This window comes from Monodelphis domestica, chromosome 6, assembly GCF_027887165.1.
Source record: "Monodelphis domestica isolate mMonDom1 chromosome 6, mMonDom1.pri, whole genome shotgun sequence".
NCBI classification, from domain to species: Eukaryota; Metazoa; Chordata; class Mammalia; order Didelphimorphia; family Didelphidae; genus Monodelphis; species Monodelphis domestica.
In genome coordinates this window covers 295,922,273-295,949,624 of record NC_077232.1, presented here as the reverse complement: position 1 = coordinate 295,949,624, position 27,352 = coordinate 295,922,273, and the positions used below count along the sequence as shown (strand labels likewise).

Here is a 27,352-nt window from a genome sequence, read left to right as displayed (position 1 = left end):
CCCATGGACCTTTATTACTTCCATCCCCAGCCTCTTTCTCCAGCTTTGGCCCCTGCCCCAGCCTCATCTTCCTCCCTTTGGTGAACCAGTTCAACTCTACACCCTTCTACAGCCCCTGAGCCCCTTTTCCTGCTGCTATTCACACTGTGCCAAACCTTAGCCCTGGGTCATTCTGCTGCCTGAAACCTAATGATATGGAAGACGTACCAGGAATGTGCTGACAGGTCCACTACCAATCCATGTTCGGTCTCCTCTGCAGGGTCCTCACCACTGCGTGGTAACCCTTTCATTCTTCCCACCAGGATTCTCAGTCAGCCTCCTGATGATGTTCTCTTCTCTCTTTGCAAATCCCAGATGTCTAATTCTTCCCATTTCTCTCAGCCAATGACTTTACTTCAAAAACCATGGCTCCCTGCTCCCCCCACCTCCTATCCCTCCACATGTACATTCTTGTCCTTGCTTTGGCCTCTAAGGAAGACTGCCTTTAAGGCCGGCCTTTCTGGGCAAGACTGTCTTCTCCACCTGGGCCACCAAGCGTCTCCTCTTCTCTCTCCCTCTGTGTCTCAGCTTCAACCTCCCCTTGTCTACTCTTGGCTCTGTACCCAGTAGATTAAAGCCTGCTTAAGTTTCCGTGTCCTTGATACTGCCTCCCCCAAGCTAGCATCCCTATATTTCTCCTTCCTCTCCCTATCAAAGTCCTAGGAAAAGCCAACCACATTCAGTAGGATGTTATCCTGAATGCCTCTCACACCATTCACTACCCCCAAAACCTACCCCTTTTCTAGACTTCCTTATTTCTGTGGTCACTGACATTCACCAAGATGCCCAGGATGGCAAACTTAGATTCATCTTTGCTTTCCCTCTCCCTCACCCCTATCCATCCAATCAGTGGCCAAGGCTTGTCACTTCACATAGAAGCCCCCTCCCCACCTCCAGGTCAGGTTCTCTCCCCCACTAGATAATTATAATATTGTAATAATTAACTAGACTCCCTGCTTTTCCAATCCATCTTCCACACAGGAAGCCAAACTAACCTTCCTAGTCAAAACCCTTCTCTCTCTCTCTTCCCTTTTGTCCCTCTCTCCACTCTCTTTCCCCTTCTCTCCCTCTTCCCTCTCTTTCTCCACTCTTTCTCCTTTTCTCTCTCTTCCCTCTTCCCTCTCTTTCTCCACTCTTTCCCCTTTTTTCTCTTCCTTCTTGTCCCTCTCTCCACTCTCTTTCCCCTTCTCTCCCTCTTCCCTCTCTTTCTCCACTCTTTCTCCTTCTCTCCCTCTTCCCTCTCTCCACTCTTTCCCCTTTTCTCTCTCTTCCCTCTTCCCTCTCTTTCTCCACTCTTTCCCCTCCTCTCCCTCTTCCCTCTCTTTCTCCACTCTTTCTCCTTCTCTCCCTCTTCCCTCTCTCCACTCTTTCCCCTTTTCTCTCTCTTCCCTCTTCCCTCTCTTTCTCCACTCTTTCCCCTTCTCTCCCTCTTCCCTCTCTTTCTCCACTCTTTCTCCTTCTCTCCCTCTTCCCTCTCTTTCTCCACTCTTTCCCCTTCTCTCCCTCTTCCCTCTCTTTCTCCACTCTTTCTCCTTCTCTCCCTCTTCCCTCTCTTTCTCCACTCTTTCCCCTTTTCTCTCTCTTCCCTCTTCCCTCTCTTTCTCCACTCTTTCCCCTTCTCTCCCTCTTCCCTCTCTTTCTCCACTCTTTCCCCTTTTCTCTCTTCCCTCTTGTCCCTCTCTCCACTCTCTTTCCCCTTCTCTCCCTCTTCCCTCTCTTTCTCCACTCTTTCCCCTTTTCTCTCTCTTCCCTCTTGTCCCTCTCTCCACTCTCTTTCCCTTTCTCTCTCCCTCCTCTCTCCTCCATCTCCTTCCCTCCCTCTAGTCCTGAAGCCTAGGTCTGCCCACATTCCTCCCATTTGTCTCTGGAGCTGGTGTCCCCCACCTTGGGTTTTCACCCCATTCTCCCATTCCCCCCTCCCCCTCTTCAGTATATAGGATAAGGAAATGCAATGACTTCTAGAGGCTAATGGAGTCATGATTTGCCCAGTATTCATCACAGCTGTTGGAAAGCTTGTCTAAGGGCCTCCTCGTGGTAGTCAGTGCACTTGAGCTCCTTCTAAGGCAGGGAACGTTTCGTTTTGATCTTGAGATACTCAGGGCTCAACCCAAGTTCCACCTTGTAGAAGCTAAAAGATTTGGAGAAATAAGCTGAATTTGAGCAGAAAGAGCCATTTAGCCCTGCCCTTTCAATTCCGGAGGAGTGAACTGAGGCTGAGAAGTGGTGAACCCCTGAGGTCTCCCCACTCATAAACGAGGGGCAGGCTGAGTCTAGAATCTGGGTCAGCCAGCCCAGTGCCTGTCCTGCTGCTCTGAGCACCTGCTCCAAAAATATCTGCAGAAAACTCACATGAGGCTGAGCTGAGCTATCCTCGGATTGCGCCTCTCACAGTTCCTGTGATGGCAGCCTTTGGGTTGTGCTCTGCAGTAGCATGGACCCATAATTCTTGGCCAGCAACCCCAGCTTGCAGCATCCCTTTCCCAGTCCCCCCAATGGGCTGTTTTCCATTCTGTCTCCTACTGGGGGGTGGGGGGTGAGAAAGGGCTCTATGCATGAGAGCTATGTGCCCAAGGACTCGTAAGATCAGGGCCCGGAAAGCATCCCCTGGCCTTCCTGGCCAGGATTGGAAATGACCAGACAATCATTTCTGCAGAATGGGAAGCTCTCATGGTTTCAGCTGACTTTTTAAGCTCCATTCCATATTCCTCTTCATCACGTACTCTGAATGGCAGCCAACCTGGACTTGGAGCCATTTCTTGAACTGACCCTCCCATCTCCCATCTTTTCCCCTTGCAGGCCCTTCACGTCTGCCTCTCAGAATCCTCTAAGGGAGCAGCTGGGTGACTCAGTGGATGGAGAGCCAGGCCTAGAGACAGGAGGTCCTGGGTGCAAATGTGGCCTCAGACACTTCCCAGCTGTGTGACCCTGGGCAAGTCACTTGACCCCCATGGCCTAGCCCTTACCTCTCTTCTGCCTTGGAGCCAATACACAGTATGGATTCTAAGTCAGTTTCTCTTCCTTCAGGACTCAGTGCAAGGGCCATCCCCTCCATGAAGCCCAGGCTGACTTGTCCCTTCCCTTTGTTTGCACACGGTCGGTCGCGTCCCTTCAGACTGGAGCGTGTGACGTTTAATGACCGATTCTTTTATGTCTAAGCCTTTGTTCCATTTGGGATTGATTGGAATGAATGGGGCGAGATATGGATGGAGTCCCCCTTTTCAGCAAACCGCTTTCCCCCCCCAGTTTGATGGATGCTTGGATTCCTTCCCCGCGGTTTACGATCTGAGGCTGATCAGACGCCCGTATATTGGGGTTTCACTTTTCGGGGAACCCGCTCTTTTTCAAAACCAAGTACCAGATCATTTTTACCAGCGCCACATCCTTGTAGAGGTGGGACTCTGGCTGTGCAAATGTCCCTTCTCTTCCCCATCCATCCCTCACTTCCTCCTCTGCTCTGTTTGTCCTTCCCCAAGGCTCCTTATTTTATGGGATTACCCAAAGGCTCCTGTGGGCGTGGCATTAGACCCACCCTTGAGCTGGGCCCTTTTTAGGATGGTGGCCCCGCCCGCAGTCCCTTTATTTCTGCAGAGAAAACAACAAAAGCCTTTCCATTTCTCGGCCTTGTGGGTGTGGGTGTCCAAGCCTGCTAAGGGAAGGAACAAAGGGAGAGGCGGTAAATGCTTTTATCATATCGTATGCCAGCTGCTGTTCTACACTCCAGAGGCTGCACGAAGTGCTGTGGATGCCAATATAGACCCTGCCCTGGAGGGACTTACAGTCTAACGGAGGGAGACCTCCCAGGTAGGGACATGTTGCACTTTTTTCTTTGCAGCATCCAAGTGGCACAGTGAAGAGAGCATGGGACTTGGAGTCAGGAAGACCCGCGTTCAAATCATGCCTCTGCCACTTACTGCCCAGGTGACTCCGGCAAGTCATTTCACGGTGGTTTGCCTCCATTTCTTCATCTGTAAAATAGGGATCAGAAAGTCCTGATCTCCCAGGGTGGTTGTGAGGATCTGATGAATTAACAAATGTAAAGGGCCTTATGCCACTTTTTAAATGCCAGCTCTAATTCAGTCATGTGGCCCCCTGGTCTCCATAACCCCTGGCACCTTCCTGGGGTGGCTTAGCTTACAACCTTTAGGGTGACTTACATGGGAGGTTCTGCAGAGAGCAGCAGCTCTACCAGAGATTTGGAATTCCAGCAATGAGACCCAGGGGTCTACACTGCCCAGACTTATGCCAGTATGTTCAGAAGATGTGCAAACCCAAGGGTTCTAGCCTTAGGCTAGAAAATATTTGTTCCCTCTGAGACACCAGGACTTCCTGTTTTCCCTGCGCCACCGCCTATGTGTGACATTGTCCCAGAAGCTTCCGGGATTTGTTTCTATTTGGGGCACTTAGCTTGGTTAAATTGTTTCTTGGTCCATGGTAGGTGAGGAAGGGAAGGGACAGAGGTCAGTCCCTCAGGCACAGTCAGGCCTGTCCATTCAGGACAGGACATACAAGCAAAGACCTCTGGAGACTTTGTTCCTCCATCCACCCTTCCCAAGGTTCAAGACCTTAAACAAGGGTTTCACCTTTCCCTGCCTCCCTTCCTCTGCCCCAGGTTTTCCAAAAGCTTCTGAGAACCAAGGCCTTTCACATGGATTTTTAGTTTCTCCTGTTCTGCCTTGGTTCCCATGTGGGGCAGATCACTTTTCCCTTGTCCTTTGGGAAATGATTTTAATGCTGCCACGAAGAGTAACTGATGATAACAGTTTCTTTTCCCTGATGCTGGTTTAGAAGCAGAGCTGTGCTGTACTCCATCAGCTAGTATTTGTTGGCCCCACACCCAGTGTGCCCAGATCCTTCCTCTCTTTTGTGGCCGCTTTGTCCCTTTTAAGTGAGGGGTAATCTCCCAGAAGTCTCCATCTAAGGGAGATGAGCTTATTCCCCCAAGGCTAAACTGAGGGCTGCATGAGGGTCCCCCAGAACCCAGCCTCTGTCTCCAAGCAGCACTTAATAAAATGTCTGCCTGTATGAAATGCCAGAAAAAGGTTTCCTTATGCCTACGACCCACATCTTCTCTTCTGGTAGAAAATCACCAAGAACAAGAAGACCCAGAGCTGGGGCGCAGTGAGACTGAACAGTCCTGCCCCAGCTACTCTATACCCCTTGGCACACTTACTCCTGCCCTTCTCAGGTCTCCCTCATGGAAGGGAGACTCCTCCAGGGCTGAGACCAGCACTGATCATCTCTGCAACTTGATAACATTGGTTGAATTCAGTTAGAGTTTCACAAAAACCTTCATGATGCACCTGCTGTGTGCATGGTACTTTTTTTCTTTTTTCTTTATTTGGTCAATTTCAAACATTATTTCTTGGTTAGAAGAATCATATTCTATTCCTCCCTCCCCTACCCCCACCCTTCCCATAGCTGACGCACAATTCCCCAGGGTATTATGTGTCTTTTCCATGTTGTTGATGTTTGCACTAGGATGATCATTTAGAGTGTACATCTCCAAACATATACCCTCGACCCATGTACTCAAGCAGTGTTTTTACTCCCACGGTGTTTCCTCTGAATGTGGATAGGGTTCTTTCTCATGAGTCCCTCAGAATTGTCCTGGATCACTGCATTGCCACTAATGGAGAAGTCCATTACATTCGATTGTACCACAGTGTATCAGTCTCTGTGCACAGTGTTCTCCTGGTGCTGCTCCTTTCACTCTGCATCAGTTCCTGGAGGTCATTCCAGTCTCCATGGAATTCCTCCACTTTATTATTCCTTTTAGCACAATAATATTCCATCACCAACATATACCACAATGTGTTCAGCCATTCCCCAATTGAAGGGCATCCCCTCATTTTCCAATTTTTGGCCACCACAACGAGTGCAGCTATGAATATTCTTGTACAAGTCTTTTTCCTTATTCTCTCTTTGGGGTACAAACCCAGCAGTATGCACTGCACTTCTGATTTTTAAGACATTTATTCCAGCTTCCTGGGTTCACAGGAGATGAAACTAAAGGGGGGAGGACAGAGAGAGACAGAGAGAGCACTTTGGTCTCACTGTGATGGGTGGTGGGTTCTTCTCTTCTCTTTCTAAAACTTTGCTTGGCCAATGTTAACTTTCTCCCCCACTCAGCTCCCAAGCCAGTGACATGTGGAAAGGATATGTCTAGACAGCTTCCCATCCCTTTAGTCATGCTGACCCTGAGTTGGAGCCCTGATTCCACAGTTTGCCCTTCGGTTTTTCTTGCTTAAAGATGCAAGGCCCCAAGCCTTCTGGGTACCCAACCTCATGCTTTATTTATGGACAGGGATGGGAACCACACCTCTTATGTCACTGGTCTAAGGAGCTTCTGAGAGAGAAAACTCCCTCAGCCGGTTTAGACTGACACTTTTGGGATGACTGAATCCTGGAGAGCTGCCTTGACCCCTGAGATGTCCAGGGACTTGCCCCACATTACAGCCTATGTGTCAGAGGAGGGACATGATTAGAGACCTTTAGTTCTGCCTTTAAACATTTCATTTCTTCTTTAAAACTAAATGGTGAGGGTGGAGGGAGACTATGGGTGTGGCATACATCATACAATGGCAGATTTTTTGATGAACTGGGGGGAGGTTCCCCTCTTTGTTCTAAGGACCAGTTCTGTAGGAGGAAGTAGCTTGAGAATCATTGGGAAACGGTGAGACAAAAACAAAAGATAAAAAGTTTATTTTTCTTAAAATAAATTAAAATGGTGGCCTTAAGCCCCTCGTGACAATGCATTGTTGGATCCCAGCAGACCAGAAGTAAGGTGTGGACCCTTTTCTGCCAACTGGTCCACAGCATGATCTAAGGGGAATCCTGAGCCCTGCATTCATTTCTTAGTGTTTTATTTCTTTTTCCCTTTTTCCCTCTTGTTACCCCGAACCTGATAAAGTCAAACATTTCCATAAACAAAGGAAGAGCAGGAAAAGAAGACTGTCCAAAGCTACAAACCTCCCTGACCCCCAGCTTGAGTCTCAAAGCTGTCCCAGCACTCTGTGCCTCCCTCCAAATGGCCCAGATCTGTTTGCCATGCATTTCTCAAAGGCTTCAAGGATGCTCTGTCCTTCCTCTCCTCCTCTCTTTTTTATGCCTCCTCAGAATTGAAGAATAAAATGAAAGAGGGGGGGAATATGGCAATTTAGGAAGGCTAACCAAGCTGTTGACTGGCAATACCATGCCGTGGGGAATGCCCACCCACTGGCCAGGCACAGGGACATTCCGTGGCTTTCATGTACCACCATTTGTTCAGCATGGGCATCCACTTTGTTTCCAGTGCTTAGCTATCATCAAAAGTACTACAATAAATCATCATCATCAGAGCTAACATTTGTAGAGCTCTCCCTATGGGCCAGGCACTGCAAAGCATTTCTAGATATGACTGTATTTGGTCCTCACACCACCTTGGGAATTGGGGGCTATGGTGATCCCGTTTTTAAAGAGGAGGAAACTGAGGCAAACAAAGGTTAGGTGGCTTGCCCATAGGCCAAGGTCATAGTGGAGGATCTTCCTGACTCCAGACCCAGAGCTCTGTCCACTGAGCCACATAAGGCAGCTACCTGGATATGAGATCTCTGTGCCAAAGGGTATGGCTGCTGGCTCTTTTTGAAGGGCATGGACACTCACCTCTATAATTCCTGCTCCCCAGGGAGCTAAGCCTGGTGGGTGGCTGCCGCTCAGCAGCCAGACGGGTGTGGGACACCTAAATGGCGAGTGCTGAGCCCTGTGAGTGGCCCCAACACTCCCAGCATGCCCCAGACAGGGAGATCCAGGCTCCAAAAAAAGTCACTAAACTTGGAAGGGTACTAGCGAAACCGCTCCGCTTATTGTTGTCCATTCTGCACTTGTTGGGCATTTTTTTAGATGCACCAATGGATGCCCTAAACAGTCACTAATTTCCCCTTCTCTGGGGACCAGGTGCCAAGAGTCCCTTCCATCGCTCCAGGCCGGTGGGAGCCAGGCTTCCTCACTCATGACACTTTGGAAGCTTATTGTTTGCTGCTGTGACCCGGGACCCCTCAGGGTCATTTTTCTCCATCATGGTTGGTGGCTTCACGTAAACTGTCCTAGTCCTCCTCCCGTCTCTTCGTATCTGTCCTTCCACGTCTTCCCAGACTTCTGAAGCCATCATTACTTTCACGGCAACACTGGTCCGTTATGTCCCTCCACTCCAGGCCTGCCCCCATTTGCCAGAAGCTCTTTTTTTTATCGTTTTCAGTTTTTTAATCATTTTCATTAGCATCAACTTTTCCCAGAGTCCTCTTTCCGGAATGCCCCAATTAACAGGGACATGGTTTTTTCCTTTACAAAACAGAGCCTGCTGTCGGTCCAGCCTCAGTTGTGTGAAGTGTTTTTGCTGACCCACACTTCTGCCTCAGTCGCCCTCTTTCTGATCATTTCTGTGGGGATTTTTAATAATGGCGTCACTTTCCACTCTAGCCAGGTGCAGGAGTTGTCTTCTGGACAATGGCACGCTTCCATGCAGTTCTGTTTTAATTAGGCGGGTCAGGGTTGTCCCTAGTGGAGAAGCCCGAGCGGCCAGTGGCTGTCCTCCCCAGTGGTCAGGGCCATGCCGTCTCTCTGATTCCGATGCAGAAATGATTGGAGTGGTGGCTTCTCCTTGGCTGGCCCCAGGCGCAGAGACAGGGCAGCTTCTGCTCCTTCTCTAACTGCATCTTGCTGGGGTCGGGGAAGGCCCTTCTTCAGGCAAGGTCAGGGCTCTCCTTGAGTTGGGAAAGTTGCATGTTGGCTCACTGTGGCCTGGCCGGTCACTCACAGAGGGGACCCCCATCAGGAGGGATGCTTGTGTGTCCTTCAGAGACGGCTCCTCCCCGCAGAGGCCACCAGAGCCTCCTGCGCCTGAAGCCACATCCCCAGTTTGCAGTGCAAGCCTCTGGAACCCGAGGAAGCAAAGGAACGGGCCCAAGAGGATGGCCTCTGGGATTCCGTCCTGCCCCGACGGCCTCCCTTGTTGGTCCTCCCTGTCCTCTGGCTCCTCCCAGGAAGGGTAGGCCGATGCCTTGGGGGGACAGTGCTCTCTGGGGACCTCGGTCGGCGGGCAGCCCCTGCCCCAGTTCTAGCGGCACAAAGCTTGCAGGGTCCCAGCCAAGCTGAGCCTTTTCAGGACCCCCCCTCCCCCCATACATCCGTGTCACTGGGGTATAGAAAGGCTCCAAGCTGGCCAGGCTCACAGCATGCCCAGGAAATGAATCCACAGGAATCAAAGCTTGGGACTTGGTGGAGAAGCAGCTTCCAGCCGTGGGCAGCAGGAACCTGCTGAGGTTTCTTTGAAACAAGCCCCAGAAGGGCCAGGCCCAGCCCTGGGAACTGCACGTCCTCAGCAGCCAACAAACGGCCTAAAATTAACTCTCCAGGCCCCCCCCCCAAGGTCCACTTGTGTCTCCTGGCCCGCAGGCAGCAGAGGAGAGCCACCCTTCCCCCGCCCCCATCTGGGGTCTGGGCCGGCCCCCACCCCACCCCAGGAAGCCACAGAGCCTCCTCCTGGCAGAGCCCCCTGAGTGCCAGCCCTTCAGCCAGATACTTCCAGGGCACAGAAATGCTTTTTAATTTTTAACTAGGAGCCTGCCCAGCAACCCCAAGCCTGGAGGGAGTGGGGGGCGTATCAATATTCATAAATGCTACGAATTGTGTTCCATTGTCATTGGTGGTCTCATAAAAAACCATCAAGGGCAGAGGGGATCTGGATCCCCTGGGGGGCGGTCGGGAACCATGGGCAAGGCACTGGCCTTACTTCCTCCTCTGCCAAAAAGGAGATTTTAATCCTAATTTTAGTCCTGACTTCCTGCCAGGGACTCTTTTAGGAAAGCTCTTTTAGGCACTCATCATCCTCATCGTCAGAGAGTACCAGGAGGGGAAGGGGGCAAGCTCCCAAGTGGGCATTCACCCTCAGTCCTCCTGGCTGGGGGCTCAGAGCCCCTTCCCGAAGCCCCCTGCCATGGGGAGGGAGAGCCGACTCGGCTCTGGGGCGGTGCAGGTTCATGCCACTGAGGCAGGACTGTTTTCCTAGATCCCTGATTCCTAGGTGGCTCTCCTGGCAGCTCTCCTGGCTTCTGGTCCCTCTCATGCCAGGGTGACCTAGACCCCCTGACTCCTAACCTCCTGCAGTCCTCTCCCCACGGTCCCCAGGAGGTGAGCCAGGCCAGTGCCTACTTGTCCCAGGCAGCTGGGTCATCCTAGTGCCTCATGAGAAGTCTGTGGTCCCCTAAAACTCCCAGACCTTACACATCATCATTGTCAACTTCAGGAGGCAGGGTGGTGTGCTGGAGAGAGCCCCAGATTCTGAGTTCAAATCTCTCCTCTGCGATTTACTTCCCGGGTGAGCCAAGGCAGTCACTGAAACTTCTCAGCCCCAGGGTGCGCATCTATAAAATGGGGATGAGCCAGCATTTACCTCCCAGGATTATGGTAAGAATCAAATCAGATCCTGTTTGTAAAGCCCTCTGCAAACCTTAAAACACTATAAAAACGTTCCCTATCATTACCTTGATGCCATTCCTTTACCCTCCCAGGCCCCTGTTCCCTCATCTGTCAAAGGGTCTTGGACCAGATCATCTCGGCGACTCCTGGAGGGCAGACTCCGCCTCTCTCTGCCCTACTTGGAAGATGCTTTTATCTCATGGGTTGTCTCTTGTTGCAGAGTTTTGCTAATTCAGACTTTTTCACAGGCCTGGGGTGTTTTAGAACAGGAATCCAGGGACCGTTGGGTCCACCCCCTCGCTTTACTGAGGAAGAACGGAAATGATTTTTGTTGTCCTTACTCTTCGGTGCCTGCCCTGTCCTCCCTGCTGGAGCAGGCATTCGTCTGTCTACTACATAATTAGTGCCCTCTGGAAATCCTGGTCTGCATCAGGGGAAGTAAAAAGCTAGAGTTCAAAAGTTCTTTGGCCAGGGGTTTCATTTTTTATTTCATTTTAGCTTATATTTATTTATTTATTTTATTTTCCTTTTTCCCCAATTCCCTATCAAAGCAGTGTCCAACATTTTCCAAAGAATATTGCGTCTTGAATTCTCTCTCTCCCTCCCACCGCGCTTTGAGATGGTAAGCAATCTCATAACAATTCTACCTTTGCCATCATGTAAAACATTTTCCCATGTTAATCCATTTGTGGAGGAAAACTCGAATTCTTAAAAATGAAGAAAAAGGGAACAAAGTTTGCTTTGGTCTGGATTCAGACTCTATCCATTCTTTTTCTCTGGAAGCAGGTGACATTTTTTATTATGAGCCCTTTGGGATAGTTCCGGATCATTGTGTCTGAGTTGTTCACCATTGTTCATGGAACAGTATTCTTGTCACTGTACACTGTTCTCCTGGTTCTGCTTATTTCACTCTGCTTCCATTTGTGGAAATCTTCCCAGGTTTTTCTGAGCTCCTCTTGCTTGTCATTTCTTACAGTACCATAGTATTCCATAACAATCATCTATCACAACTTCTTACACCATTCTCCAATGGACGGACATCGTCATAATTTCCAAATCTTTGCCGCCCTAAAAAGAGTTACTTTAACTATTTTTGTACATAGTCCTTCATCTTTTTGTTTTTTGTTTTCTGGTTTGGGGTTTTATCTCTTTGGGATACAAACCTAGTAATAGTATTGCTGAGTCAAAGGGTACGCACTATTTTTTTAGCCCTTTTAACACAGGTCTTTACTGTTCTCTAGAATGATTGAATCAGCTCACAACTCCCCCAACAGGGCATTAGTGTTTCAGTTTTCCCATATTCCCTCCAAATTTTGTCATTTTCCTTTTCTGTCAAACTAACCAATCTGATAGCTATGAGGTGATACTTTTTAGTTGCTTTAATTTCTCTAATTAATAGTGATTTAGAGCATTTTTTGCACAACTATAGAGAGCTTTAATTACTTTATCTGAGAACTGCCTATTCATATCCTTTGCCCATTTATCAATTGGGGAATGACTTGTATTCTTATACATTTGGTTCATTTCTATATTTATTTAAGAAATGAGGCTTTTATTAGAGAGACTTGTAAAAAATTTTGCACCATTATGACTACCATATATTATTTTCCATTCTATTTCCCTCTGTTTAGTTTCTGAACTCCACTTCCCCCAATTTCCCTTTTTTCAATCAGACCTACTCCCCTACTCTTATCTCCTTCCCCCCCCCCCACTTTCATGTAGGGTAAGATAAATTCCTGTGCCCAACTGATTGTGTATGTTCTTCCCTCATTGAGCCAATTCTGATGAAAGGAAGGTTCACATGCTCTTCTCCCCACTGCCCCCATCTTCTCCTCCATTGTAAAAGCTCTTTCGTGCCTCTTTTATGTACAATAATTTACTTGATTCTATTTTCCCTTTCCCTCTCCTCCCAATACATTTCTCTTTTTCATGCCTTAATTTTATTTTTTCCTATCATCCCATAACATTCAACTCACACCATTCCCATCTATCTATGTATATTCCTTCCAACTGCCCTAATGATAAAATTCTTTGGAGTTATAAGAATCATCTCCCCATGTAGGAGATGTACGCAGTTTTAATCTTATTCAGTGTCTTTTGATTTCTCTTTCTTGTCCACCATTTTCAGCTTCTTTTTACTCTTGCATTTGAGAGTCAAATTTTTCATTCAGCTCTGGTCTTTTCAACAAGAATTTTGAAAGTTCTCTATTTCGTTGAATACCCATTTTTTCCCTGAAGGATTATGCTCACTTTTGCTGGTTAAGTGATTCTTGGTTGAATTCCTAGTTCCTTTGTCCTCTGGAATATCATATTCCATGTCCTCTGATCCTTTATTGTAGAAGCTGCTAAACATTTGTCATACTGATGTGGCTCCACGATATTTTAATTGTTTCTTTTTGACTGTTTGCAATAGTTTCTCCTTGATCTGGGAGTTCTAGAATTGGGCTATAATCTTCCTGGGAGTTATTCTTTGGAGATCACTTTCAGGAGGTGATTGGTGAATTCCTTCCATTTCTATTTTGCCCTCTGGTTCTAGAATAGCAGGATTGTTTTCCTTGTTAATTTCTTTAAAGATAAGTCTGAGCTCTTTTTTTTTATTGTGGCTTTCAGGTACTCCAATAGTTCTTAGATTAGCTCTAATGGATTTATTTTCTAGTTCAGTTGTTTTCCCAATGAATTATTTCACCTTTTTTTCTATTTGTTTTTATTCTTTTCACTTTGATTGTTTCTTGATGTCTCATGGAGTCATTAACTTCAACTTGCCCAGTTTTGATTTTTAAGAAATTATTTTCTTGAGTGAGCTTTTGTACCTCCTTTTCCATGTGGCCAGTTCTACTTTGTAAAGAGTTCTTTTCCTCAGTAGATTTTTGTACCTCTTCTTCTATATGACCAATTCTGCCTTTTAAGAAGTTCTATTCTTCAGTGCATTTTTTAATATCTTTTTTCCATTTGATAAATTCTGCCTTGTAAGGAATTCTTTTCATTGGATTTTTGTGCCTCTTTTACCAATTGGCCTAGTCTGTTTTTTTTTAAGTATTCATTTCTCCAGTATTTTTTATGCTTCCTTTACCAAGCTGTGGACTCCTTTTTCATGTTTTTCCTCTATCACTCTCATTTCTTTTCCCAATGTTTATTCTATCTCTCTTATTTTATTTTTAAAGTCCTTTTTGAGCTCCTCCATTAATTCTTTTGGGGCTTGAAGGCAATTCATATTTTTCTTGGAGGCCTTTGATACAGCAATATTGACTTTGTTGTCTTCTTCTGAATTTGTGCTTTGGTCTTCTCTCTCACCCAAATAACTTGAGTATTATATGTTAATATTATAATGTTATATGTTAATATGTTGAGTTTCTTTTTATGTTTGCTTGTTTCTTTCTTTGCTCATTTTCTAGACTTCTCCAGGTTCTTTGTGCAGCTGTCTTCAGAACTGGTTCTGAGGATTTATTTGCTTTCAGTTCTTCCAAGGTGGTTTGATGTGAGGAGAGGTCTCTGTTTAATACTCTCTTGACCTGTGCTCTGATCTGTGAGTAACCCCCAGCACTCTTTACCCCTTGGAGCTCCCTTGTGCCCACAAGCACTGTGTATGCTGGTGCTCCTCCTCTCCCACTGAAACCTTCCCCCAAGACTGCCAGCAAAGAGAACCCTGCAATTGCCTTCTAAACAGTTGCCTGATGCCCCCTTCCCATGGATGAGCACTCCTGGGGCCCTATGGGGCAGTGGGGCCTGCCCTGGCAACCTCTTTGGGGTCCACCTTCACCCAGGTGCACTAAATCCTTCGTGCCAGCCTTCTTCATTGTTTCAGACTGAAATTTTACTTTATCTTGCCTTTTTGTGACTTATGCTGCTCCAGAACACATTCTGAGGCCTTCTAGCATAGTTTTCTGGAGGGTGACTTGGTAGAAACCCAATGGGTCTGTGTACCTTCTCTATCATCTTGACTCTACCCCCCCGTTTTATTTTTTAAATTTTATCATAGGCAACATAAGCTCTGGTTCGTTAATGATAGCAAATGAAAGCAATGAGAAGTTTCTGAAGAGTGTTGTGAAGTGGGAGCCTTTGATACTTATTAACTGTATGTAGGCTCTTCTCCCTCAGCCTCAGTTTCCTTATCTGCCAAATGAAAGAGGCGACCTGGATCATCTCCAAGGACCTTTCAATTGTGCAGCCTGCGATTCTCAGATAATAATGTTTTCACAAAACCTTCCTAAGCAGTAAGAGGACTTGGGCCCCGGGGCCTATTTCGCAAGTGACCATTTGCTTGCCTGCACGGGGTTAATATGAGCAGACTTTCTCCAGGGACTGGAGCGGGAACTTGCATGAGATCTGCTAAATTCTTCACATGCCTGGGGTTTCGTGAGGGCTTGCTGGAGATAGGCCAAATCCTTTTATAATCCCAATGGGATAATTTAAACATTGCTGACCAGTTGGGTGTTTTTTAGGCTTAGAAAACAAACCATGCGTCCCGTGAGTTGTAGAAAATCAGACTGATTAATGAAGAGGGATTAATGATTGGCCTGGGATGCGTCTCCTAGCGTCCTAGCTGCTCTGCACTGCGAGGGGATACAGCGTGTCCAGCGTCCCTCAGTGTGAGGGCTGCCAGAGAGGGGCCTTCATTTGACACTGCCGGGAAGGGGAGGCCCAGAAAGGATTCACCGTCCCAGGCTGCCCCCTCCTTTGCTTTGATGTACTCATTTTTGGTCCGATCTGATTCTTCATGACCCAATATGGGGGGAGGGGGGTTCTTGGCTAAGATATTGGAAGGGTTTTCCAGTGCATTTTATAGGTGAGGAAACTGGAGCAAACACGGCTAAGTGACTTGCTCAGGGTCACACCACTAGTTCTTCCACCACGCCACTTGGGTGCCCCCTTCTTCTGGTCTATAAAATGGAAATCGCCTGGGATGAAGTCTCAGAATCTCCCCAAGGAGATGCGGGGGAAGTGGGCCAGCAGCCAGCGGCTCTCAGCTGCCCACCACCCCTTACTCCTTGCTGGCATTACTCCCCAGGAGCCGTCAGGGAGCGGGCCCCAAAACGCCTCATCTTCTAGACACGTTGGAGTGAGGATCTCAGGAGCGCCGTGTAGTCGAGCTGCCCCTGCCCCATCCACGTGTCGCCCAGCCCGTCTCTCCCAGAGTCCTTTGCGGCTGCCCCAGCGACCTGATGACTTCTTGACCTGGATGCCAGTGGGCTGCTTTTGAGGAGCTAACTTCCTGTCCTGGGAGCACCGCCATGGGGGCTTGAAGCCCTTCTATGAAGTCTCATCATGGACATGGAACCCCCTCTGGACTTCCCATCGGGCCACTCCAGTCCCTCCTTGATGACCCTGAAGATGTCGCTGGGACTCTGAAGACAGGATGACACGTTAGCTCTGGAGAGGCCATCTCACAGGGCAGAGCAGAGGTTCCTCTTGTGTTCATCATGACCCTTCAGGAATCAATTCTGCTGGCCTAGATGGACTCCATCCAGCCTAGCTGGCTCCCCTCCGGGACCCTGGGGGTGCAGAGGCGGTGCGGGGGATCTTGCAGGAAGGGCCACTGTCAGGCCTCATGCGGCCTCCGTTCTTCTGGAAGGCCCAAAGAACTCTGGACCTGGATCTGGAGACTCTGGTACTCAGAGGCAAGGCAAGTCCCTTTCCCACTCTGTTCCTCTCTGTCTCCTGGGAGCATGGCAGGCGGAGAGGAACAAGGTGGGCTTGGCATCAGGAAGGTCTAAGTTCCAATCCCTCCTCTAGCGCCTAGCTACGGGACCCTAGCTAAGTTCCTTCATTTCTTGAGCCTCCGTTTCAGCGCCTGTAAAATGGACCTTGTGGGCCTGTCACACCTGCCCTTGGAGGCTCAGATGAGATCATGGATGGTCCAGGTTTTGAGGAAGTTCTCCAGAATGTCTGTCGTCATTGCTATTGACTCTTGGGAATCCCGGGAGATCAGGCAAGCCTAGATGCCTGCCTGGTGGCAGCATCCTCCTCCCCTAGAAGCTCAGGGTCCTCCTTGAGTCTTTCTTCCCCAGCTTGCCAAAGCTACACCCCGCCTTCCTGACTATCCACAAGGGTTGTCCAGGCCCTTCAGGCCCCAGCAGGGGAGGCCCTGCTCCCCAGCTCATCCCAAGAAGGAGTCTGGGCCGAGGCTCCCAGAGCTGGGCTCAGAAGGTTTGTCCACGGGAGTGCATCTCGGCAGCTGTGGCCTTCCCGAAAGCCTGGGCTGCTGCGCTCTCCAAATAAGGAGTGAGGCCTTCCCCAGACCCTCCACCCGGGCCACAGAGCAAAGAACGGCTCATCCTCCTGCCCGGCCCTGGAGGCTGGGAGCTGGCTCCCCCCTCCAATGGCGCTGGGCCCCCTTTGATCCAGGAAGCGTGTCTGATCCCTGGCCAAGGCGGCTGGGACTTTCTCCAGGACAGAAAAAAGGGAAATAGTTTTCCTTTCTTGGGTGGGTTTGTATTTATATAAACCCTCCATAGTAAAACACAGCCAAGTGTCAGGCTGCAGAGGCTGGGGGGAGGGGGGGCTCATGAGGCAGCTGAGGGCTGGGACACCAGCTCACTCAAACGGGGGTTACCCTGTGGGGTCAGCCGTGTGGGAGCCCGGTGGGGCCTGGGGGAAGTTCAAGCAGGAGGGTCCCGACCCCAGCTAGTCCAACAGAGCAGAATTGCCTGCAAGGAGCATGCACTGACCTTCACCCCTCCAGCACTGGCTCCCAAGGGACCAACAGTGGTTCCTACACCGTCTCTCCAGACTCAAGGGAACAGTGTTTGCTGAGCACCTACGGGATGCAGGCACAGCCCCAAGTGCCAGAGACTCGGGAGGAGCGCCCATTCCAATGGGGGGAGATAGCTGGCCTCTGTCCCCCCATGGCTGCTCCTGGTTCTGGAAAGACCTCACACCCACCCCCATGGGCCCAGTGCCTGGAAACCAGACTCCTTTCCCCCTGAATGCAAAGCCTTCCAGAGATGAGGCCCCAGGCCACCTTCCTCTTCTCCCTACCATGTCACTCCCCAGACATCTCTCAACTACCACTTCCAGGCAGCCCGCCATATTTGTCTACCTTACTTCCTGGAGCGTCAGTAATGTACATCACCAGAGGTGCTCCAGCCCTCAGAGCCAGGCAGAAGGTGGCCTCTTCACACTGGAACCCTTTTTCCTGGGGTGTCCTGCCGCCCCGTATCACTTGCCAGGCATTCCAAATCTTCCTGATTGGCTTTCCCTCCATCCCCATTCCCAGAGAGCCGTATGCCCTGCCTAGCAAAAGTTGGGGAGGCCATGGAAGAACCACTCTTCCTTTCCCCCAAGACAACTGGCGCCTGCTCAGACTTCATCGTAGGCGCATAGATTTAGGGCTCCCGGGCACTCAGAGCTCATCCAGCCTTCACAGGGGACTGAGGGAAGGCCAAGTCACCTGAGTCATCCCAAGGTCACATGCCACTTAGAGGCAGAACTTGGAGCTTGGAGCTCCCAATCCAGCATCCTTTCCTTGACGCTCCGCACCCTCCCATCCTGGCCCAAGCCAAATGCTCTCACTAGTTTATTTTCCCCAGCATCATCATAAGTCAAATGAGTGAGTGTGAGTCGTCATCCAATCAGCAATGGCTGTGCCCGCCATCTTCTCCCGGGAAGGGCTGTGCAGTGTCTGTGCATAAGAGAAGAACCATGGCCAGAGAGGACAAGGAGAGGCAGGGCCAAGACAGTCTGTGAGAAGAGACAGAGACCAGGGTGGCAGCACCTCCCTTCAATTCAGGGATTTCCATTTTATTCCCTCAGATGAGTTTTTGTTTCATGTTGAATTCTAGCATCACAGCTCCAAGGCATTCTACAGATGGGGAGAGGAGAAGGACTTGCCCTAGGTCCCATTGATGAGTCTTTCCCTCGACTTTGTCTCCTGTAAATTCCCCTGTATCCTGAGTGCTTTCCCCCTGCACAGGAGCTCTTCTCTCTCGTATCTAGAGATATTGTCATCAGAGCCCGCCTGGGCAGGAGGGAGCCAGGTCCCAAGGGACGAGACGAGGGCCAGAATCACAATTGCATGGTGATGGAGGACTTGATTTATCCAGACTCTCTTATGCTAGAGCATGCTCTTTTCCCCTCAGCTCCCAAGTTCCAAGCAGAACTACTTGCTCATTTCTGGATCTGCCCTTCAAAAGGTGAAGAAACCAGTGAGAGGAGCATCCTGCTCTGCTTCTCCTCACTGACAAAAAGACATGGGTCCAGGGGGTTCCCAGCGAGGATGGGGACCTCTAGCATTCATGAAATCCTGGTCCCACAGCAGGCAGTGCCCCCCGATTGGGAACACAGAGAAAAACAGATTACAATGCCCCTCTCCTCGAGGAGGAGCTTCCATTCAATCCAATAGCCACTGACTTGGGCCTCCTGAGAGAGGAGAGGAATAGACACACAGAGAGAAGACTTCAAAGGGTTCATTTAGGAAACGCACAAGTGGGATTCTCTGAGATACAATTCTATCTGGGAAGTCAGCCTGGAAGAATGGTAAGCTATGAAGAATAAAAATCAGAAAATCAAATGAAGATTCTATATAGAAATCGAATTGATATTAATATTTATTTATATTATTGTTTTTATTGATTATTCATTAATGTAATTAATAATAATATATAAATAAATGCATATACACACAGGCATATAATGTGCTTTTCCAGTTTTAAAGTGCTTATAAACACTAGCTAAATTCAGGTGAGGAGAGAAGAGGAAGAGTTGTCTGTAGAGGTCAATGTGGATGCAAAGGGAGCTCCCCAGCCAGCTCAGATGTAAAGTATGTATGTACAGAACAGAATGTGGAGGGGGCAGCTGGGTGGCTCAGTGGATTGAGAGCCAGGCTCAGAGCCAGGAGGTCCTGGGTTCAAACCTGGCCTCAGACACTTCCCAGTTGTGTGACCCTGGGCAAGTCACTTAACCTCCATTGCCTAGCTCTTACCACTCTTCTGCCTTGGAACCAATTCACAGTATTGATTCCAAGATGGAAGATAAGGGTTTAAAAAAAAAAAAAGAATGTGGAAGCCAGGGAAGATAGGCGAAGGAGCCCGGTACAGTCCTGCAGGCATGATGTCAACTGTGTTAATACTCAGAAGGAGCAGAGGCTGCCAGGGAAGCTAAGGACAACAAAGGGGGCAAGGGCAGATCGAATTGTAAGCGATATTGGGAAAAGAGGAAAGCCAAAGAAGAGATAGCACTGCTGATGGCAGGGATGGGATGGTGATAATGGAAGATGGAGAGAAGGCAGAGCTGTCAAGCAATTACTCTGATTTCTCTGCCCTGGAGAATGGTCTTTGTGCTTGAAAAGACAGAACAAAAATGGCTAATGGAGAGGTGAAAGCCAGGATAAGTAGGGAGATTGTAAGAGCACTTGGCTGCCATTGGTGAGCTCACGTCATTGAGGCCAGACGAGGGTGCTCAGGGAATCATGAGCTGTGGTTGCTGAACCCCTATCAATGATCTTTGAATGACTGGGAAATAGGAGAGGTATCACAGGATTGGAGAAGGGCAAGGGTGGCCTGATTTTCAGAAAAGGTAGAAAATGGAATCTGCCAACTCTGGGGCAGAGATCTTTTGATTCCTGGCAAAAAGTCCAGGTCTTTTAAAGGGATGGTTGGCAAATAGCTTGAAAAGGACAGAGCAGCAAGGCTTGCTCAAGAATAGACCACCCTCATCTCCTTTGTGGATATCCCAGGGTTATTAGTCTGGTGGGATCCAGGGAACATTGTAGATAGATGGGAGATAAAAGAGTGGAGCCATAATTCCATTGGCATAGGGAACCCCAGAGGAGGAAGGTCCCTTTACCAAAGTAGTTTAGCACTGAGAGGTGAGTAACTTACCCACGATCACCCAGCCAGGATATGTCAGATCCAAACCTTGAACCCAGCTCTTCTTGGCTCCGATGCTTGCTCTCTACCTTACTCTACCATATTGCCTAGTTGTAGTTTACTTAAACTTCAGTCTCTCAGAATATATAATTCATGTTTGCTGATTTCAAACTTCCCTTCCTTTCATCCCTTTCTAAATTCTCTATCCTGATTTCAGACCCCATTATTCAGCTGAAACTGTCCCAAAGTTTCCATTAGCCTCTTGGTTGCCAAATCTGATGAGACCTCATCCTTTTTGTCCTCTCTGCAGCCTTCACATCTGTAGATCACTCTCCTCCTGGATAATCCACCCTCTGAGATTCCTGCTGGTTCTCCTGCCACCTATCTGACCTCCTTGGTCTTTTTTCCTGGCTCGCCATCCCCTAACCATGTGTGATCCTCCAGCCTCTGCCCTGGATCCCCTTCTCTACTCTCTCCATTCTCTCACCTGGTGGCCTCACCTGTTGCCATGGGTTCAGTTATCATCTCTCTGCAGAAGAGCCTCAGATATCTCTGTCTATGTATCTCTGTTTCTAGGTCTAGATCTATGTATGTATCTCTGTCTATCTACCTTTATCAATATCAATATCCTTCCAGGTGTCATTTCTCTCTCCTTCCTCCAGTGATCTTACAGTTACTTTTCTATGTCCCCAAGGTAATCCCACCATAATGGAAGTTCTTTGAGGCCAAGGTCTGATGTTTTGTTTTGCCCTGTGTCCTCAGCACTGAGTACCATTGTGTCTCTCTCAGCTTTTATGGGGTCTGGGACTATAAAGTGATTGGCAGAGGGGACTCCCAGAGGAGGAAACTCCCTCCACAAAGGTAGATCATCAGCTCATAGTGTCTTCTGTTTTGTGGCCCCTGGGCAAAGCTGTAGAGACCAGGGAAGGACTGGAGAAGGATTTTGTGGATGGGTTATTTTGGTTTCCCTTCAATATAAGAATTGACAATAGGTCTAATGTCAGGTCCTGAGTTCCACATACTACCTGTGTGGCTTTGTGCCTGTCTCTTCTCCTTTCTGGGCATTGGCTTCTTTGCACATGATTTCCAAGGTCCCTGTCATCATGTCAGAAAATGCCCAGTGGGTCCAGTCCTGCTGTGGGGTGAGCCAACCTCCCACAGGGGATGGAGTCTTGGAGGTGGGATGGTGTCGGCAGAATGATGGATGGGACACAGCTTTCGCATTCAACCCGCAGCACAGGTTTCACAAGATAAATTGCTCCTCCTTGACTGAGGCCTGGCTTTATTTTATACCCTCATGATCACACATCTACTTGGCACACAGTTTCATTCTCAACATACATGTTTCCATGGAACCTAACAACAGACAGAAAGCCTAGGGAGATAGTCAACAAAACATTGTTGCTAAGTGCAGGATCAGAGGGTAGAATCAACATGACCCAGATATAGATTAGGAAATTCAAAGCACAGATTTGCCAGAAGTTTTTATGCCTAGAAAAGAGGGTCCTATCTAAGTGGGTATATAAGAATCCTTAGGTTTAATTTTGTAAGTGGGATCTCCTGGTAATATCCTGGGGGGACAGAGTGGGACATCTGTATTAACCCTGGAAGCATATTGCTCTCATCTATTTTTCCTGGGGCTAAGTAAGAATAATTCCAATAATAAGGGGATGTTAATAAGGAAAGTCACTTGGGGAGGGTGTTTCAGTGGGTATTTCCATCCTTCCTGGGGGCTGCTTTGCAGTCCCCGGTTTCCATGAGGACTGTGTCAAACAGCATGGTCTTTGATGGCTCCTGGCACAGTCCTTTGTTGGTTGCTTCATGATGAGATTTCCACCTCTCCTTGTAGACTCTTGGGTCCTGAGCTGACCAGGCCTGGCCTTCCTGGATTGCCCATTTCTTTGGCAGTCTTGATCAGTGGTCATAGTGGCTGAAGCAGGCTTGGGCAGGGAAAGCTGGTCCTCTCACTGCAGTGAAGAGGTGGAAGAGGAAAAGGAAGAAAAGAGAAGAAAAAGGAGGAGGTGGAAAAGGAGAAAGAAGAGAAGAAGAAAAAAGGGAGGAGGAAAACAGAAGAAAGAGAAGGAGAGAGGAGAAAAAAGGAGAAGGAAGAGGAGAGGAAGCCCCAGCCACTGGCTTCCATGCCAAGGAGTCCTTGCAGGGAGGCAATGGGATGGGGGCTATGGCTGAGTGCCTGGATGCTGGCTTGGGCTCTGACCCTGGCCAGACCTCCCTACACCTCCCCCCAACACATACATACACTCTGTCCCGCTACTCTGTTTCTCCCAAGTTTCACCAAACCCTTTTCTCTCTTCTCTCCTGCAGGGGAGTTGCTGAGTCAGCCCAGGCCAGAGGGTGTCACCGAGATCATCTGCCCCAAAAATGGCAGCGAGCGAGTGAACGTGGCCTTGGTCTACCCCCCCACGCCCACCGTGATCAGCCCCTGTTCCAAGTGAGCTCCAACAGATCCCACCTCCCGAGCATCATTTGCCCCTGGAGGTCTCTCTTAAAAGTGCCATATAGGGGCCAGCTGGGTGGCTCAGTGGAAAGGCCTAGAGACAGGAGGTCCTAGGTTCAAATCTGGCCTTAGACACTTCCCAGCTGTGTGACCCTGGGCAAGTCACTTAACCCCCATGGCCTAGCCCTTACCTCTCTTCTGTTCTAGAACCAATACATAGTATTGACTCTAAGAAGGAAACTAAGGGTTTTTTAAAAGTGCTATGTAAGTGCTGGCTATCATTATTATTATTATTGTCATTTCAAAAACATTTTTTCCCAAAATTTGACTGCCTTTCTGAGACATCCAGATCTCCCCACAACCAGGCTCCCTGCCATTGTCCCTCTCCAAGCAATGTGCTCTGAACTCAGCAATGCAGGTCTAAGGAGGGGGAGAGGGAGGGAGGGAGGGAGGAAGAAGCATTGATTAAGCGCCCAGTTTGTGCCAGGCCTTGTGCTGGACACTTTTACAAAGATGGCCCCATTCAATCCCCACAACCGCCTTAGGGGGTCAGGGCTCTTATTATCCCCATTTGACAGATGCATAAACTGAGACCCAGAGAGAGCACTAAGTATCTGAGGTGGATTTCATACTCAGGTCTTCCTGACTCCACCACACCACCTAGCAGACCCAAGTGTTATTATGTAGTGACCAGAGGGTCACTTGACTTGACTTGCAGTCAAGAAAAAAGACCCTGAGTTCAAATCCTCCCTCAGACACTAGCCACGTATCTCCAGACAAGTCACTTAATCTGTGTCTGCCTCATCTGTAAAACTGGGGTTATGATAATAGCACTTAGCTTGCAAGGTTATTGGTTTTTTATTTCCATATTATTCATTTTTGTAAGTGAATAATCTTATAAAACCAAATCCCCCAAACATATACCCAAATAAGCAAGCGATAAATCATGTGTTTTCATCTCACAGGGTTATTGTGAAGATCAAATGAGTTAATACAGGTAAAGCTTTTTACAAACCTTCTGGTACTACATAAATATTAGCTATTGTTATTCTCCCCGTTTTCCAGGTTAGAAAATGAAGTCTTAGAGGAGGGTAGTTCTCCCTGAGCCCCCTGTTTTATGGCCAGAGGACCCCACTGGTTCTACTCATTCCCTGAGCCAGAAATGCTCTCTTCAACTCTCACTCTTCCTAACAGCATCTTCCCTCTCTCCCTCCTACCCTCTCTGTCATTCACAGGAAGAATGTTGGCGAAAAGCACAGAAATCAGTAATGGCAGGTGGGGCTAGGAGGTGCCCCAAAGAGGAAGACAGCGCCGAAGCCTTCTGGGCAGGCTTGGCTGGCCACGAGGGGATGGAGCCTTTGCTGGCCTCCCAGCACGGACCAATGGGGAAGGTACTTCCAGGGAATGGAACTGACAACCAAGAGCCCTTGGAAATGGAGCTGGGAGGAAGGAGATTGGGGAGAGGGAGGAAGGAAGGAAGGAAGGAAGGAAGGAAGGAAGGAAGGAAGGAAGGAAGGAAGGAAGGAAGGAAGGAAGGGAAGAGACTCTGGAGCAAACATTTTACAATCTGAACCTCAGAACTGTGATCCACCAAGGAAGAGCTACTTGAAGAGGAAAGGGGGAAAGCAGAAAGAAGGAAGGAAGGAAGGAAGGAAGGAAGGAAGGAAGGAAGGAAGGAAGGAAGGAAGGAAGGAAGGAAGGAAGGGAAGGCGAAATGGCCACTCAGGGATTTTGTTTTCTGTGCACACATAAGCCATAGCTGCTGTCCAGATGGCTGGATCAGAGACTCTAAAAGTCAATTCTGTTCCATGGGAAAGAGAGACCCTTGCCTGAAGCTCATTGCTGCTGCAGAGTGACGACCAGTGTAAAATATGTATATGTTTATCTTTATTTTTATAATATGAAAATACATTTAAATTTCTACAGTGGAAAGCTTCTAGAATTAGTTCACACTGGGTGCAATATTCTGCATGAGAACCGTGCCAATCTGGGGCTGGTTTCTTGTTTTCTTTCATGGGTTGGGGTCTCTTTCTTTCTCTTGACTTCCTGGTTTTCTCATCCCTCACATGCAAACACGCTCATGCTCACATGTGCAGCCATGGTGGTTTATGTGGGATTCAAGGTTCATTCTGTTCATTCTTTGCTGCTAGTCTATCATCATGGAATTAGAGAGTAGGGATCCTTGGGCCCTAGTGGGCCATCTGTCCCCCTTCCTGCCGCCATTTTGCAGGCTAAGCATAAAGCAGACAGCCCATCTCCCCTTGGTAACCAGAGCTTCCTGAGAGCTGGCCAGACCCCCACCCCACCCCTCCCTTAAGGGTCTTTATGAGTTGCTTCATCCTCAGGCAGCTTCTCCATGCAGTGGGTCCTCAGCCTGGACTTAGCAGACCCTCCAGCTTAAGTAGAGGCCCTTCCAGAGTCGACTTTCTATGGGCACAGCCTTTGAGAGCCCAGCATCCCTCAGAAGCCCTCATGGAGGCAGGACAGGCTATGAACAGAAGGTGCCACCTGATGAAAACAAAAATCCTTCCTACAGATTAAGCCCCAGATCCCAAAGTTTCAGCAGCTGGAGGACACCGACCTATAAGCGCTGAAATTCTTCCTGCAGGTCAGGGTCAAGTGAAAGGCTGGCTTCCTCAGGCTAGCCAATGGCACAGGAAGTCTGCCTGTAGGGCCCCATCTCTCCCGACTGTTCATTCACTCACTGAGGTGGGCATTCGCCAGGAAGAGGAGGAGTGTACCCGGGGAAGGATGGACCCACCTCAGCTAAAGACCTGCCCCCATCACTGCCCAAAGAAGCGGCCTGAGCAACCTTACAGCCCCCAAATAGGCTCCTAGGGGCCCCCAAAGAGAGTTCGTCTTAACCATCAATCTAGGACTTCTCAGGAGCCACCAGTCACCGGCACAAGCGTACACCCAGAGGCCTCTGAAAATGAGGAGGGGAGCTCGGGCCTGCGAAGAGCCCCGTTTGGGTCCTCCTGCCAGGGAACAGCAGTCCCTGGAGGTTATGAGGAGATTTCACAAGGGTGTCCTCCCGCAGTTAGCTGGGCACCCTAGAGCCCCTCCAGGGACAGAGGCCAAGTTCCATGAGATCCAAGGGGCAGGGGGCCTAGCTCTTCCCTGCGATGGGGCCACGGGCATCCTGGGGAAGGAAGAGGAGCGGGAGGAGGCCAGCTGGAAATGCAGCTCCATGAATGCCAGTGACACTTCCAAGTAGAGCATCTCTGTGACGGGCATGCCTCAGGGAGCAGAGATGTTCCCAGCCACGAGAGCCAGCCGGCGGATCGGCTTCTCCCTCTCTCTCCCACTCTTAAATACTTGAATCCGCTAGATTGCTCCAGTGCGAGGTTCTGTCCCAGTTCTGTGTGTGTGTGTGTGTGTGTGTGTACAGCGTAAGTGGGCTCTGACGGATCCAAGCTGGCAGGCAGGCGGGACGCTCTGGTGTGGGTATCCATATCTATGCATAGAGGTCTCTCTCCTTTATCTCGGCATGAACGGTGCAGAGTCTGTTGTAGATAGTGTGTCTGGGCTCCCAGAAGACAACTGAGGCCTCGCCGTTGGAGGAGCCGGTCGGGGCACCCGGACGCCCATGCTCTCATGGTGGTTTTGAATGTGTCCTGTGCGCCCTGTGACCTGCACTCTCAAGGAACTCTCAGGAGAACATCTGAGCAGGGGAAGGGCCAGAAGCGGAGACCCGATGTCCTGGGAGCACGTTCTGCCACGCAGGAACGTTTGCCATCTATGCAGGGAGCTCCGGGGCCTCTTTCCATGCTGGGGAAGACGGCCCGGCGGCCGGGTGAGGCTGTATCTGCATTTCAAGCCTATGGAGTGGTGAAGCTCCACAAAGCACAAGAGGGGCTCTCCCCGCCTAGCAGCCCCTTCTCCTGACTCTCCCAGGGCCCTCTGCGCAGGGACAGTTTCCATTCAAGCACTGAGCAGCGTCCAGGCTTCTGCCGGGACTGTGCTGTCCAGATATGTCTGACCCCTCTTGAAAAAGACGCTTCCTGGGCGCCGTTCACACCTGACCTATGTGTTGTGTGATGAACTCTCTGAAGGCTGAGTAAGGACTGGGGTTGTTGGCTTGGTGGACTCTCCGATGGGTTTTCTCATGCTAGAGTTTGTGAGATGTAATTGAAGTTGACTGTCAAATTGTCCTACTGGGGAAGAATTTAAAAATAATTCTTGCCCTGGAAAATTTAAATAAAAGGAAAAGGAAATAAACCCTCTTGTGTGTTGGCAGTGTGGTCATTTCATCCTTACTTTAAAAAAAAAATAAGTTTTATTGCTATCTTTTGGTTTTCCTGTCAGCTCCATTTTCCCATCTCTCTTGCCACTCTCCCTCTAAGTCATTCATTCTTTCTGATCACATTAAATAAGAAAGTTTGGGGTTGGGGTTGTTTTTTTTAATTCTTAAGTAGCAAAGTATGGTTAATAAAATGCTAGATTTAAATCCAGAACACCTGAATTCAGAACCTCGCTTCTGTGCTATTTGGCAAGACTCTATCCCTCTCTGGTCATCAGCTTCCTCACAACTTCCAGTGTGGAAGTTGGACAAGATAATCTGTCTATTCCAGCTCTATAAGACTAGAAAATGACATTTTAA

The 27,352-nt window shown here is 49.0% G+C and overlaps 1 protein-coding gene across 1 annotated transcript in view; it reads left to right on the top strand.

Annotated features, from left to right (window-relative positions):
• Nucleotides 1-26,970, top strand: part of MFHAS1 (multifunctional ROCO family signaling regulator 1) — a 44,824-nt gene extending 17,854 nt beyond the window's left edge. The window contains 2 exon segments of the mRNA XM_056803470.1: nucleotides 22,617-22,743; nucleotides 23,985-26,970. Of these exon segments, the coding sequence (XP_056659448.1) occupies nucleotides 22,617-22,743; nucleotides 23,985-24,018 (161 nt within the window). The 3' untranslated portion in view covers nucleotides 24,019-26,970.
• Nucleotides 26,971-27,352: the final 382 nt, after the last annotated feature.